General features: G+C 32.2%; 1 protein-coding gene across 1 annotated transcript in view; it reads left to right on the top strand.

Annotated features, from left to right (window-relative positions):
• The window catches only part of LOC111142998 (dihydropyrimidine dehydrogenase), an 828,681-nt gene that overhangs the window by 207,272 nt on the left and 606,187 nt on the right, over window positions 1–15,222 (top strand). The window contains exon 5 of the mRNA XM_022496386.1: window positions 3,772–3,933. Coding sequence (XP_022352094.1) covers window positions 3,772–3,933 — 162 coding nt within the window. The remainder of the gene's footprint in view (window positions 1–3,771; window positions 3,934–15,222) is intronic.

Below are 15,222 nucleotides of genomic sequence, written 5' to 3'. Positions count from 1 at the left end.
ATTATATATATTTATATATTTTACAAATTTATATATATATAAATATATAATATAAACTATGTATATGTATACTGATGTCCAAACTCAACCAGGCAGGTTCCAGATTTTCTTCCTGTCACCTTATCTTGTGCTATTCAGTTCCTCAGTGGTTGGATGTTGTCCACCCAGTTGAGTGATAATTGGGGAAGGCAGTCTACTTTGGTGAGTCCACCAATTTAAAAACCAATCTCATATGGAAATACCTTCTTATACCCAGCCCAAAATAATGTTTAATGTGGACATCCCATGGCACAGTCAAGTTGACACATAAAGTTAAGCATTATTTTGCTAGTAGTTTTTTTTACTGGATTTTAGGATTTTTTATATACAAGATCACTTCTTCTATAAGTAGAAATAGTTTTACTTCTTACTTTGCAATTTGAATAGCTTTTGCTTCTTTTGTTTGCCACATTATTTGGATAAAACTGCCAGTATTGTGCTGGATAGATGTGCATCCTTATATTTTCCTGATGCTAAGGTGAAAGGATTCAGTTTTCAGCGTAAAGTAAGATGTCAGCTGTGGTTTTTAAATAAATATTCTTTATCAACCTCTTAAATGAATTAATGGCTCTTTGTGGCCTGTTGTGAGTTTTTATCATGAGAGGTATTGGATTTTGTCAGATGTTTTTCTGCATTTTTTGAGATGATTGTGTAAATTTTTGTCCTTTATTCTATTGATGCAGTGTATTATATTAATTCATTTAGGGGATATTAAACCAACCCTGCATTCCTGAGATAAATTCCATATGTATATTTTAGAAATATTTGTGAAGAATTGGTATTAATTGTTAAATACTTTGTAGAATTCAGCATTTAAGCCATTTCAGCCTCAGATCTTCCTTGAATCACCTTTACTATCTTAATGATTCCTTATTTTATGATTCCTTATACATTAATGAGTCAAGTAAAATCTTTGATACATGCTCTTTCTCTATGTATAAGGGAATCCTGTCTTATCTTTTGGGAAAGTATACTTTGACAGCATGGTGCTTTACTGTTGTCCCTTATCAGTGACATTAACAAAGACTATCCCAAAGACAATGGCAAATATGACCAAATTTGAGGGAAAAAAATGGATTAATCTTTAGTTAAGATAAAAAAGACTTTGCCTTATAATAATTTTTCATTGACTTGATGGAAAGATTAAAACTAAGGGAAAGGGGCTCCTGGGTGCCTCAGTGGGTTAAAGCCTCTGCCTTTGGCTCAGGTCATGGTCCCAGAGTCCTGGGATCAAGCCCTGCATCAGGCTCTCTGCTCAGCAGGGAGCCTGCTTCCCCCTTTCTCTCTGCCTGCCTCTCTGCCCACTTGTGATCTCTGTCAAATGAATAAAATAAAATCTTAAAAAAATAAAAATAAAAAAAATAAAACTAAGGGAAATATACAAAAAACTCATCTAATAGGGATGGCTGTGTGGCTCAGTTGGTAATGCATTTTCTTCCTGCTCAGGTCCTGAAATCAAGTCCCACATTGGGCTCCCTGCCCAGCAGGGAGCCTGCTTCTCCTTTGCCCTCTGCATGCTGCTCCCCCTGCTTGTGCTTTCTCTTTCTCTGACAAGTAAATAAAATCTTGGAAAAAAAATCTATTAAGATATAAAGTGTAATTAATGAGCTAGCTACATGCTGTCCAATTTATACTGAAAAGAGCTGTGTGTGTTTTACATCAAGATACATACTATATATGAAAAATAATATTGTAACTAGATTTTATTTAGTACTTAACAGTATTCTTTAGTATTAGAGTATATCTTGGTCCTTATGAGTATGTGGTCATATATATGGCTTTGAATCCTGGCTCTGCCACTTTATATGCTCTATGATCCTTTGGCAAATTATGTAACCTTCCTACCCCAGTTTCCTTATTTATAAGTTGAATTTAATAACACATTCCTATTATGTATTCAGAAAATATGTAGTGAAGAACCATTCTTATGTGTTAGACATTATTGTTGGTTGCTAAGAAGATCCATTGAATAAGATAAATACTGTTAAACCACCATGAATACTATTAAAACCGTGCATTAAGATCTATTTTTAAATGTCTTATTCAGTTATGGAATGCCAGTTTGATTATTTTTAAATAGATCACAGTATTATGGTTATATGTTGAATTGGTTCATCTATTTTGTCCATTTTTTTCTAAATCTTCATGAAGATTTTTTTAAATCTTTTTCTGCTAACTCCCATTTCTGTATCAAACCTATGGGTCTGCTTGATTGATTCATTTTTTTCACTGACTATCAGGCATTTAATTCTATCTCATCTTATGCTTAGAAGTTTTTGATTGGGTGCTGGACATTTTATATAAGATGATTGATGATAAAGATTAAATAAAGGCCTAGCCAACTTCTGGTAATGTACCAACGAGTCAAGAAATAGTTAAGGTTATTTCTGTTGTTTATTATTATCAGTATTCTATAATGTCTAGGAATTTGTATTTATGATCAAAGTTAGTCATGGAAGCAATGTATGTGTTGTCAAAGACCTTCAAAAGTATTGTAAACAAAAACTAAAGGAGAAATTAATACATTAGTTTCATACCATTAACTATATTCCACCATCTCTTCTTTAAAACATATTTTTATAGCAGTTTTGTATTTACAGAAAAGTTGTGAAGATAGTACAAAGAATCCCTATATAGACCTGCACATTATTTTCTCTACTATTAATATCTGACATTACTATAGCACATTTATTACAATTAATGAAATATTATTTCTGTTTTACTACTAACTAAAGTCTGTGATTTCTGCAGATTTCCTTAGTTTTTACCTAGTACCTTTTTTCCTTATCTAGGATCCTGTCCAGAATAGCATAGGACATTTAGTTGTCATATTTCCTTAGGGTTTTCTTGAGTTTTATATATTCTCAAAATTATCCTTATTTTTGATGTACTTGACAGTTTTGAGGAGTACTGGTCAAGTACACTTCTTACTTTTGATTAGAGAAAAAAATACTCCCCAAATATTCAAGTTATTCATTCTTAGTCAATAATGATAGGATTGTACAATGTATGAACAGGTTTGGTTCTAAAAACTCTTGATAAAATGAGTAGGGTTTTAAGTTATTCTATATAAATCAAATGTATGAAAGGAAGTAATGAGAGATGAGCTTGACATGGTCTCATCCAAGAGTAGCTGTTAGTTTCATCTGCATCTTTGCTTAATAGTATGTGATTGAAGAATTAGATAATCAACACAAAGTGCCGTATATATAGTCTCTCTGGACAAGGCAGATGAGAAAAAGGGAAAGAGGATCCTAGATGCTTTTAATTTAGTTAAATGAAAGATAACTTGAGTTTAACATTTTTGTTTGTTTGTTTGTTTTTAACATTTTAAGATTTAAATTTGTTCAGTCTACCTAACTTATCTTGTTAAAAATGAAAAGAATAATTCTTGTCAGGTTATAGTTAGATGCTTTGTGAAAGAAAGCTATTTACAGATCATTTATACTTTAAATTTTGATTCTAAAATTGATTAATTGTTTATTAATATACCATATATTGAATATTCCTGCATGTCAGGTTCTCTGCTAGTTATTATTTGATGTTTTCTGATGGTAAACATTATTGTAACCTCCATATTTTATACATGACTTAATCTTCAACTTAATCTATCACCTAATAGATTACTTAATAGATTACTCAGTCTATTACCTGATAGAAAATTGGATCATATTTTGAGTGTTTAAGGTGCATTGTTACATAATAAAATTGTGTTTTATTTTATTTTTGTAGAACTATTATGGAGCTGCTAAGATGATTTTTTCTGACAACCCACTTGGTCTGACCTGTGGAATGGTATGTCCAACTTCTGATCTTTGTGTAGGTGGATGCAATTTGTATGCCACTGAAGAGGGACCAATTAATATTGGTGGATTGCAGCAGTTTGCTACTGAGGTATGTAAGCTGTACATACTGTTTTTTTTTTGTCCACCCTTAAAGCACAAAAATCTTAGAGTGACTTTAATTCTTGGTGCTCTTTTGATATCTAGCATTTTTAATGTAATATACAGCTAACATGTGTTTTATGCCATAAATAATATTTTTATTCAACAAGGGCTATAAAAATTAAACTTCATAAAACCCCATGTCAAATTAATTGCAGTCCCAGAAAGTCATAAAAATATTCTGAATGAGGGGCGCCTGGGTGGCTCAGTGGGTTGAAGCCTCTGCCTTCGGCTAAGGTCATGATCCCAGGGTCCTGGGATCGAGCCCCACATTGGGCTCTCTGCTCAGCGGGGAGCCTGCTTCCTCCTCTCTCTCTGCCTTCTTCTCTGCCTACTTGTGATCTCTGTCTGTCAAATAAATAAATAAAATCTTTTAAAAAAATATTCTGAATGAAAGTTATGTAAATTAGAGGTTCTAAAGAAAAATGTATTCATTAACTATATGTTGGAGAGTGACAAGAGGACCCCATTATAAAAAGGCTATCGTGCCTGATTCTTTTTCCTGAAATTCTCTTTAACTTTTACAGTTTGAAATAATATGTCAGCATTATTTTGTGTGTTTTTTTTTTTTTTATTAATAGAGGTTAGAGAATTTCAAAACCCCTAACTGAATAATATTCTTTAAAATTACATTTTATAAACTTTTAGATTAGGAGCATGTGTGTTATTTGGATACAAATTATAATAAAACAAAAACATTTAATCTCACCAGTTTGATTCATAGCTTTCTCTTTTATGAATCCTTTGTCAGTAACTGATTCTCTGGGACATCTTATGCTCTCTGGTGTGCCCTCTTTGGAATCAACTACCAAGTTATTTTCTATGTATCATTTAAATGATCAACTTATATCAAGGTTACAGTAAGGTTGTATAATCCATGTGGTCCACTTGGCTAGAAGGCCAAATTAAATGCCTGTCAACACTAGATTTTTACTTAATGACTTCCCTATCTGATTTTGTCAACTCAAACACAATGTATTCTTTCTTTTAAGACTCTTCCCATAATATCCCTCAAGATTAAGTCTCCCTTTGCTGTTAGTAATAAATCAAGGTTATTCCTTCTCTGCTCTCTGACAAGTTAATTCTAAGCAAGGCCTCCTAGGAATGAGAAAATAGAAACAATTTGATGTTGTGCATTGTTGCAATCAATTATTGGAATTAATTTGTTTTCTTACCAAATTCAAAGTTGCATTAGGCTTACCTGAACATTGCAAGGTATGATCTTTATACTCTGGGAAAATCCTTAGTTGATGGAGATTAACTTGAACTCTTCAGTATCTTTTTTTAGGGACTCATTGTTTCTTTATTATAACAGGGCAAGCTTGCACAGATGTAGTAAGTGAAAGGGCATACCATATGTGTATGAACTAACACTGCATTTTAAAACAAAATGACTTAAAATAGTATTATTACTTTGTTGGTGTCCTGGATGATAGACACCATTCCTCTTAGAACTCTCACTTGTTGTTGATTTAAATTGAGGTACAATTGACAAACACTATTATAATAGTTTCAGTTGTAAAACAGTAATTCAGCATTTCTATACATTGTGAAATGGTAGTTATAAGTCTAGTTACCACCTGTCACCATGCAAAGTTAGTGCAATATTATTGACTATATTCCTCAAGCTCTACATCACATCTCAGTGACTTATTTATTTTATAACTAGAAGTTTTTACTTCTTGATCCCCTTCACCTATCCCCTGCTCAGCACCCCTTTGCTCTGGCAATCTCCAGTGTCTTCTCTGTATTTGTAAGTCTGGGTTTTCTTTCATTATGTTTGTTCTGTTTTTTAAATTCCACATGTAAGTGAAATCATTTGGTATATGTCTTTCTCCATCTCACTTATTTAAGTTGGCATCATACTCTCAAGGTCCATCCTTGTTGTAGCAAATAACAAGATTTCATTCTTTTGTATTTCTAAGTAGTGTTCCATTGTATACACATGTTACAGTTTCTTTATCCACTAACTTGTTGATGGATACATAGGTTGTTTCCATATCTTGGCTATTATAAATAATGCTGCAATGAACAAAAGTGTGCATTTCTTTTTGAGTTAGTATTTTAATTTTCTTTGGAAAAATACCCAGTAGTTGAATTGCTTGATCATATGGTAGCCCTATTTTTTTAGTTTTTTGAGGAACCTCTATAATGTTTTCACAGTACACCAATTTATATCCCCACTAACAGTGCACAAGAATTACCTTTTCTATATCTCCTTGCTGATACTTATTTTTTTCTTCTTTTTTTGATAAAGGCAATTCTGGCAGGTCTAAGGTGATATCTAATTGTGGCTGATTTTAATTTTATTCTTGATTAGTGATATTGAACATCTTTTCGTGTCTGTTGGCATCTGTATGTCTTCTTCGGAGAAAAATGTCTATTCAGATCCTCTGCTTAATTTTTTAGCTGGATTATTTGGGTTTTTGTTGTTGTTATTGAGTTATAGAACTCAGTGTATATTCTTTATATGTTGTGTTCTTTATAATTTTGATATTAATCCCTCTTTGGATAATATGATTTACAAATATTTTTCTCCCATGTAATAGGTTGCTTTTTCATTTCATTGATTTTTTTTTTTCTGTGCAGCTTTTTAGTCTAGTGTAGTTCCATTTGCCCATTGATTTACTTTATTTTTGCTTTTGTTTCCTTTGTCTTTCAAGTCAAATCTAAAAAAACCATTGCAAATATTAATGTCAAACAGCCTGCCAACTATGTTTTCTTCTAGCAGTTTTATGGTTTTCGGTTTTACATTCAAGCATTTAATCCATTTTGAGTTTATGTTTTGTGTATGGCATAAGAAAATGGTCCAGTTTCATTCTTTTGTGTGTAGATGTCCAGTTTTCCCAGCACGTTTTATTGAAGAGACTGTCTCTTCCCCATTGTATATTCTTGCCTCCTTTATCATAAATTAATTGACTTTGCATGTGGTTTATTTTGGGGCTCTCTATTATGTTCTGTTGATATCTGTGTCTGGATTCATACCAATACCATTTTGTTTTGATTACTATAGCTTTGTAGTATAGTTTGAAGTCAAGGAGTGTGATACTTCTGGTTTTCAACTTATTTCTTAAGATTATTTTGCTATTTGAGGTCTTTTGTGGTTTTGTATTAATTTTAGAATTATTTGTTCTAGTTTTGTGAAAAATACCATTGGAGTTTTAATAGAGATTGCACTGAGTCTAGATTGTTTTGGATAATATGGAGAATATTTAACAATATTACTTCTTCCAATTCATGAACAAGGAATGTCTTTTTGTTTGTGTCTTCTTCAATTTCTTTCATTGATGTCTTACTGTTTTCAATGTACAGGTGTTTCATCTCCTTGGTTAAATTTATTTTTAGGTATTTTATTCTTTTTGGTGGGATTGTGAATAGGATTGTTTTCTTCATTTCTCTTTCTGATAATTTGTTGTTGGTTTATATAAACAACAGATTTTTTCTATATTAATTTTGTATCTTAGAACTTTATTGAATTCACTTATTAGTTCTAACAGTTTTTTGTTGGAATCTTTAGGGTTTTCTATACATAGTATCACATATTCTACAAACAGTAATAGTTGTAGTTCTTTCTTTCCAGTTTGGATGCTTTTTATTTATCTTTATTGCCTTATTTTTGAATAGGATTTCCAATATTAAGTTTGATAAAAGGGGGAGAGTGAGCATTCTTGCTTTGTTCCTGATCTTAGAGAAAAAGCTTTCAGGCTTACAACATTCAGTATGATGTTATCTATAGACTTCTCATAGAAGATTTTTATTATGTTGAGGTGCATTCCTTCTATACTGACTTTGTTGAGAGTTTTTGCCATAGATGAATACAGGATCTTATCAAATAATTTGTTTGCATTTATTGAGATAATCATATGACTTTTATCTTTCAGTTTGTAAATGTGATGTATTTCATTGATTGATTTGTGGATGTTGAACCATCCTTGCATTTCTGGAATAAATCCCACTAGATCATGATGCATGATCCTTTTAATGTATAGTTGAATTCAGTTTGCCAGTATTTTGTTAAGGATATTTACATCTAAGCTCATTATGGATAACATCCTGTAATGTTTTCTTTGTGTATATCCTTGTCTGGTTTGGGTATCAGGGTAATGGCCATCTCCTAAAATGAGTTTGGAAGTTTCTTCTCTTCAATTTTCTGGGAAGAGATTAGGGAAGATATGTATTAAAGCTTTGAATGCTTTGTAAAATTAACCAGTTAAGCCATCCAGTCCTGGATTTTGTTTGTGCCGAGGTTTCTGATTTCTGACTCAATCTCCTTACTAGTAATTAGTCTATTCAGAGTTTCTGTTTCTTCATGATTCAGTCTTAGAAGATTGTCAAGTTTCTATGAATTTATCCATTTCTTCTAGTTTGTCTGTTTTATTGGCATACAGTTGTTCAAATAGTCTCTCAGGATCTTTTGTTTCTATGGCATCAGTTGAAACTTCTCTTTCATTTCTGATTTTATTTATCTATACTCTATCTTTCCGTGAGTCTAGATAAAGGCTTGTCAGTTTTGTCTGTCTTTTCAAAAAATCAGATCTAGTTTCATTGATCTTTTCTATTGCCTTTTTAAAGTTTCTATTTCATTTAATTCTACTCTGATCTTTATTATTTCCCTCCTTCCAATAACTGCAGGTTTTGTTTGTTCTTACTTTTGTAGTTTCTTTAGACATAAAATTAAATTGTCAGTTAGAGATTTTTCTTCTTTCTGAGGTAGTTCTGTATTGTCATGAACTTCCTTCTTAAAACCAATTTTGAGGCATCTCATAAATTTTGGTATGTTGTGTTTCTGTTTTCATTTGCTCTAGGTATTTTTTTTAAATTTCTTTCTGTTTTTTTCTATGACCCAGTAGTTTTTTGGTATCATGTTGTTTAGTTCCCATGTACTTGTATTTTTTCCAGTTTTCTTCTTGTAATTGATTTCAAGTTTCATACCATTGTGTTTCAAAAAGATGTGTAATGTAATTTCAGTCTTCCTTAATTTATTGAGACTTATTTTGTGGGCTAGTTTGATGAATCCTGAAGAATGTCCCATGTGCATTTGAGAAGATTGTGTATTTTGCTGCTTTTGGATGTAGTGTTTTATAGATATCTATCTATTAAGTCCATCTGGTCTAATATATCATTTAAGACTAATGTTTCCCTATTGTTTTTCTGTTTAGATGATCTATCTGTTGTTATAAGTGGAGTGTTAAATACCCTATTATTATTTTATTGCTATAGATTTCTCTTTTTAGGACTGTTAATGCTTGTTTTATATATTTTCGTGCTTCTGTGTTGGAAACATATATATCTATAAATGTTATGTCTTTTTGCTGGTTTAACCCCTTTCTTATTGTGTAGTACCATCTTTGTCTTTTATTACAGTCTTTGTTTTAAAGTCTCTTTTTTTCTGATATGACTATAGCTATACCAGCTTTCTTTTTATTTATGTGGAATATCTTTTTTTATACTTCCACTTTTAGTCCATGTGTCCTACTTCTGAAGTGAAGTGGGCAGTATAAAAAGATGTCTTGTTTTTTACCCAATCATCCACTTTATGTCTTTTGATTGGAGAATTTAATCCACTTACATTGAAAGTGTTTTTGATAGGTGTGTACTATAGCTATTTATTTTGTTAATTGTTTTTTTAAGATGGCTTACATATTTCCTCTCTGTATCTATTTTCTACTCTTTCTTTCCTTTGTGGTTTGTTGATTTCCTTTAATGTTATGTTTAGATTACTTCCTCACCTTATTTTCTTTTGTTTGTTTTACTCTACATTTTTGATTTGCAGTTATTTTAATGTTCACATAGATCACCTTATGTATATTACAATTATTTAAAGTTGATAGCAAAGTAAGTTTGAACACATTCCAAAACTCCACAGTTTTACTCTCCCCAGTACATTTATATTTTTATTGTCACATTTTACATTTTTATTTTGTGTATTAATTAATTATTGATTGTACTTTTAAAATTTTGCTTCTTTCATGTTTTAACCATAGTAGATATATAAGTGATCACTCTACTACCTTTAATATATGTACTTTTTCCAGTGAGATTTTTACTTTTGTATGTTTTCCTATTATTAGTTAGTGTCATTTCTTTTCAACTTGAAGAAGTTCCTTTAACATTTCTTATAAGGCTAGTTTAATAATATTGAGGGTTTTTTTTTAAGCTTTTGTTTGTATGAAAAACTCTTTTTCTCTCTCTCTCTCTCAATTCTGAATGATAACCTTGCTGGGTAAAGTATTCTTGGTTAGACATTTTTCTTTTTGTGACTTTGAATTTCATATCACTTCTTTTTGGCCTGCAAAGTTTCTGCTGAGAAATAGCCTTATGGGATTTTCCTTGTATGTTGCAATTTGATTTTTTTTTCTCTTGCTATTTTTAAGATACTCTATTTTTCTTTTAACTTTCCATATTTTAATTATACTGTTTCTTGGCATGGCTCTCTTTGGGTTTACCTGAACTGGAAATCTCTGGGCTTTTGGGCCTAAATGTCTTTTAGGGAATGTTTCAGCTATTACTTCTTCAAATAAATTATCTGCTCCTTTCTCTCTCTTTTCTCCTTCTGCCAATGCCTTCATCTCGAGGGAGAGTTTCCATTGTTCCCTGTCTCTCTAGCAGATGTTTTTAGATTAGGAAATAAGTATCTTCACCTACGGTAGACATGCTTTTCAAACTGCTGTTTTTTCATTGGGTTTCAGTGTTAGTCAGACTGCAAGTGAGTCCTTTAAAAGAGAAATCTCAGTTTTCTATATGATTTTAGGTCCCTTGGATTTTAGCCCCTCTGGTTTTCTAATTTAGATGTTTTGGGGGATCATCTCTTTGGTGCAGATCCCAGGGGTTAGGATACTTGATTTGGGACACCAACTCTTCACTCTTCCAGGGGCAAGCACTATACTGGTGAGATCCCTCCCTACCGTGTGTTACTGACCCAGCAGTAGGTTTTTTATTGAGACCATATCTACCTCTTCTACCTGTCTCATATGGTCTTTTTACCCTTTGTTGTAGAGAGTTAGTTCATGTAGTACTTTAATTATTTTTTTCAGAGGAAAATAATTCATATTTAAATTTAGATTTGGTGTGGGGCACCTGGGTGGCTCAGTGGTTTAGGCCTCTGCCTTCAGCTCAGGTCAAGATCTTGGGGTCCTGGGATCAAGCCCCGCATCAGACTCTCTGGTCAGTGGGGAGACTGCTTCCCCCCTCTCTCTGCCTGCCTCTCTGCCTACTTGTGATCTCTCTCTCTCTTTCTCTCTGTCAAATAAATAAATAAATAAAATCTTTAAAAAAAATTTTTAAATTTAGATGTGGTGTGTCCCTGGAAAGAGGTGAGTTCAGGATCTTTCTATTCTACCATCTTGCAAAAGGCCCCCTTTTCCAACTCTCACTTGGTTTTAATGAACTGTTTCCACCTCTTCCCAAAGCAGTTTTTTGTTTGTTTTGTTTTGCTGCGTGTGTGTGCGTGTGTGTGTGTGTGTGTGTGTGTGTGTGCACGCACATGCGCTTTGATATTGTTTTTTAATTTAAGGCAGAGCATAGTTTAGGATGGCATTAAATGCATTGTAAGTGAATTGTGGAGTTTAAAATACAAATGTATCTTACTTTTATATTTCAATTATACTTTATAAAACAGTGACTTCAAATATAACTCAAAGGATAAATAAGTCTTGTAATGGAACTGTGAGGAAAAGCTCTCTTTTTTTTTTAAGAAGACCTCTTAGGGCAAGATACTTTTAAAAGTTTTGTTATTCAAAAGTCGGTAGATGGTTTACTTAAACTTTCTCAACTGTCAGTGTTGTTACAAAGATAAGCAAAAGACAACATATTAATTGACTGCCAGTGAAAAGAGAAAGCACAATGTGCAGAATACCATTATTATTTCAAACTACTAAACTGTTGATACTTAAATTGAAGCAGAATATGATGCAAATAATTTTATTTATTTTGGTTGTTTGATAAAACAATGATTGATTTTTGACCTTTAAAGAAATACAAATCTATTTTTCAACCAAATTAAGGAAAGGTTAGGAAAGCTGAGTAAAATAGTCTGATATTTTTCAAAATTGCTTTTCCTGTAATTTATAAATGATTTTTTTAAATATCAACTTTGTAGTTTGCCATTATTGGTTAAATCCATACCTTTTACTTTTCTATTTGAACATGGGCATATGGAACATAGAGATTGTAGTAGAAAACAAATAAATCACACAAAGAATAGCCTGCAGTAGAATCAGGAGACCAGCTACTTTTTTGTTGTTGTTGTTCTATCTTGTCATTATTATTCAATCCTTTACTATCCCCACATCTGCAGTGACCTTGCTTCAGACATTTTTGTGTGCTTATGAAAACAGATAGGCTATGGGGTGATTCTGACTCTAGGAGGCAGTTTTTCCTAGTTCAGTTAGGTATAATAATATTGCCTCAATAAAATAACTTGAAAATAATAGTTTGTTATGGATTCTCTTTTCAGTCTCATGAGGATTTTAAAAATTTTCTGCACAAATATGGCCCTTGAAAATTTTATTTTGAAATGTGTTTGTGTATGTAATTGAATTTTTAAGAAATCATTACCTTTACCCATGTATAGACCAAAAAGACTTACATCATTTCTCAAATTTAACTAAGGAAATGTAATGAAAGGAGAACACATCTTCCTACTTATCTTCTAAAGTTTGAAAAACAAACTGTAACTACATACTTAGCTGTGTGTTAAATCAATTCTCTTCTGCTAATGTTAACTAGTTATGCAGGCAGTTAAAAGAAACTAAAATTAAAAGTTCAGGGTTCTGAAGTTTGACTTTAAATGTTAAGATGAATGAGGGCCATAGGTCCCTACTTAAAATTGCTGATTCAGTTATGAACTTTTAGAAATACACTAGATTATGAAATTGTTATCTAAAAACATTATTTGGTTTTCACAATCGACATTCTATGAGATTATCTTAATACTTATTAAATGTACTGTTTTATGAGGTGTATACTTCTTAACACTGCACTTTCAGTTTTGTTTTTATACTTTCAGTTAAGAATGGAACTGATAAATGGAATCCTAGACTAACTCAGGTGACTCACTGAGGACAGAATTACTCTTTAGATTTTTTTCTTTTTTTTACTGTATCTCTCAGCACGTTTCTTATTTCACTTTTCTTTTGCTATAACCCAGTTCTTGTCTCACTGTCATACATTGTTTATATACCATCATATACTATTTGTTTTTATTTCTATATTTTACTGGTTAGACACAATTCAAATCAAATTGATGAGTACCAATAATACAATAACAAATACAGTAATGCAATTCCAATAGCCTACTTTAAGAGATACCTTACACTCATTTAAATGACATCAACATTTATATTTTGCTTGAATACAATAAATATTTTGGAGAATTGTGAATGGAGGAGGAACACAATTACTCAAGTTAATTGTGATTTAATAGGACAAATATTATTCTTGCCATATCTTCATTTTGAACATGGAGGTCACCAAAAGCCTTAAACTTTTGCCTTCTACAAGCATAAGCGAGGAGAATATAGAAATATGTATACTAATATATAATAGAGTATTGCATGTTCTCTCTCAGGTAATGTATTTTTGTGGTACATTTTATCTATTAAATAGAAAAGTAGAGACAAAAAAAGAGTGTCATTCTCAAATTAAAGCCATTATCCAAGAAATGTACATAAACTGTAATATTGGATATACTCTGTGTGTTATGTTGTTGTTTTATAAGTAACATAAAATGACTGCGATACTTTGGAGGGTGAGCAAGGACATTATTAATAATTAATTCAGTGCAGCAAGCACAAACCAGGATTATCGCAGGCAAACTGACTTGTATGAACATCCAGTGTAATAAGTTCCTACTAGGTAAGGATTCAGTTAATCAAACAAACATTGATTGAAAATTGATTAGAATTAAGTTTTGTTTTAGGCTGTTTCTGAACTATAGGTCTCGAGAAACTATAACGCCTCTCAAGAAATAATACAAGCCAACAACTAAAATTTTGTAGCAAACTTGATAATACATATTGTATTTGCATTAGCATCCCTGGACTGATAATTCAGTCTTCATTAATTTTTGTCACTTGGTTTTGGAGGTGGTTAGACCTTTGTATGATGGAAGGGATCGGGCAAGGGAAAATGTAGAGTTACAAAAACACACCATACTTATATAGCACTTCAGTGCATTTTTGTGATATCTCACTTTAAAATGTTGATAAACCACCCTTGAGACAGGTAAACTAGGTAATGTTTTTCCCATTTCAGACATGAGGAAACTAAGGATCAAAGTGATTAAAAAATAGTTAACATTAAACAAACTTCTGTTGCACTGGGCAGTATTAGGTACTTCACTTAGCACTTGCTAACCTTGAAAATAACCCTTCAGGTAAATGTGATCATGTCCATTCTTTGCATCAAGGAGCTACATGGAATTAAATTCCTCAAATTCACATCTAATAACAGCAAATCTAGAATACAAAGCTAGTGCTTTAATTTCCATCATTACACAAATTCTCACTTGCCCCAGATATTGTTGTAAGTCATCAATGCAAACTCACTCTAAACCCAGGTTTTCTGGCTGCAAGTTCACAATATTGCACTTGTTGGTTTATGTTTACCTTAGTCACTGTACCTCACAACTCACAAAATGAGGTTTTCGTGTGATATGAAGCAACTATATTAAAATAGGTGTTTTTTTTTTATTTTTTTTAAAGATCTTATTTATTTATTTATTTGAGAGAAAGAGTGAGCAAGAGAGCAGTGAGTGGGGGTGGGGTGGACAGAGGGAGAAGGAGTAGCAGACTCTCTGCTGAGCCGGGGACCCTGATGTGGGGCTCCATATGGGGCTTGATGTCGGATTCTATCTCAGGACCCTGGGATCATGCCCCAAGCTGAAGGCAGATGCTTAACTAACTGAGCCAACCATGTGCCCCTTAAAATAGGTTGTTAAGATGAGTGCCTGTTTTATTTGTTTTCTTTGTTTATGCATGTTACTAAAAAGCTTTTATTTTATTATTTCATTTTTCTGGCCAGTGAAGGATTATTGTAGATCCAGGACCCAGGGTTTGTGGAGCCTAACATGATAAACTTTGGGTTCCTTCTATGAAAAATTATAAAAAGCATTACTGTAAAATTTAAATAGAGAGCTTTGAAAGGGGCCTATTCTATGAAGGGCCCTGAAGCTCAAGATTATATCTAAAGTTTTATTTTAATTTGGAGAGCCTAAGGCTGATTTGATGGCAGCTGGCCT

The sequence above is a fragment of the Enhydra lutris genome, unplaced genomic scaffold (genome assembly GCF_002288905.1).
Source record: "Enhydra lutris kenyoni isolate GAN:26980312 unplaced genomic scaffold, ASM228890v2 scaffoldscaffold9, whole genome shotgun sequence".
Taxonomy (NCBI): Eukaryota; Metazoa; Chordata; class Mammalia; order Carnivora; family Mustelidae; genus Enhydra; species Enhydra lutris.
The sequence above is the reverse complement of the archived record's forward strand: the minus strand, read 5'-3'. Positions and strand labels throughout refer to the sequence as shown.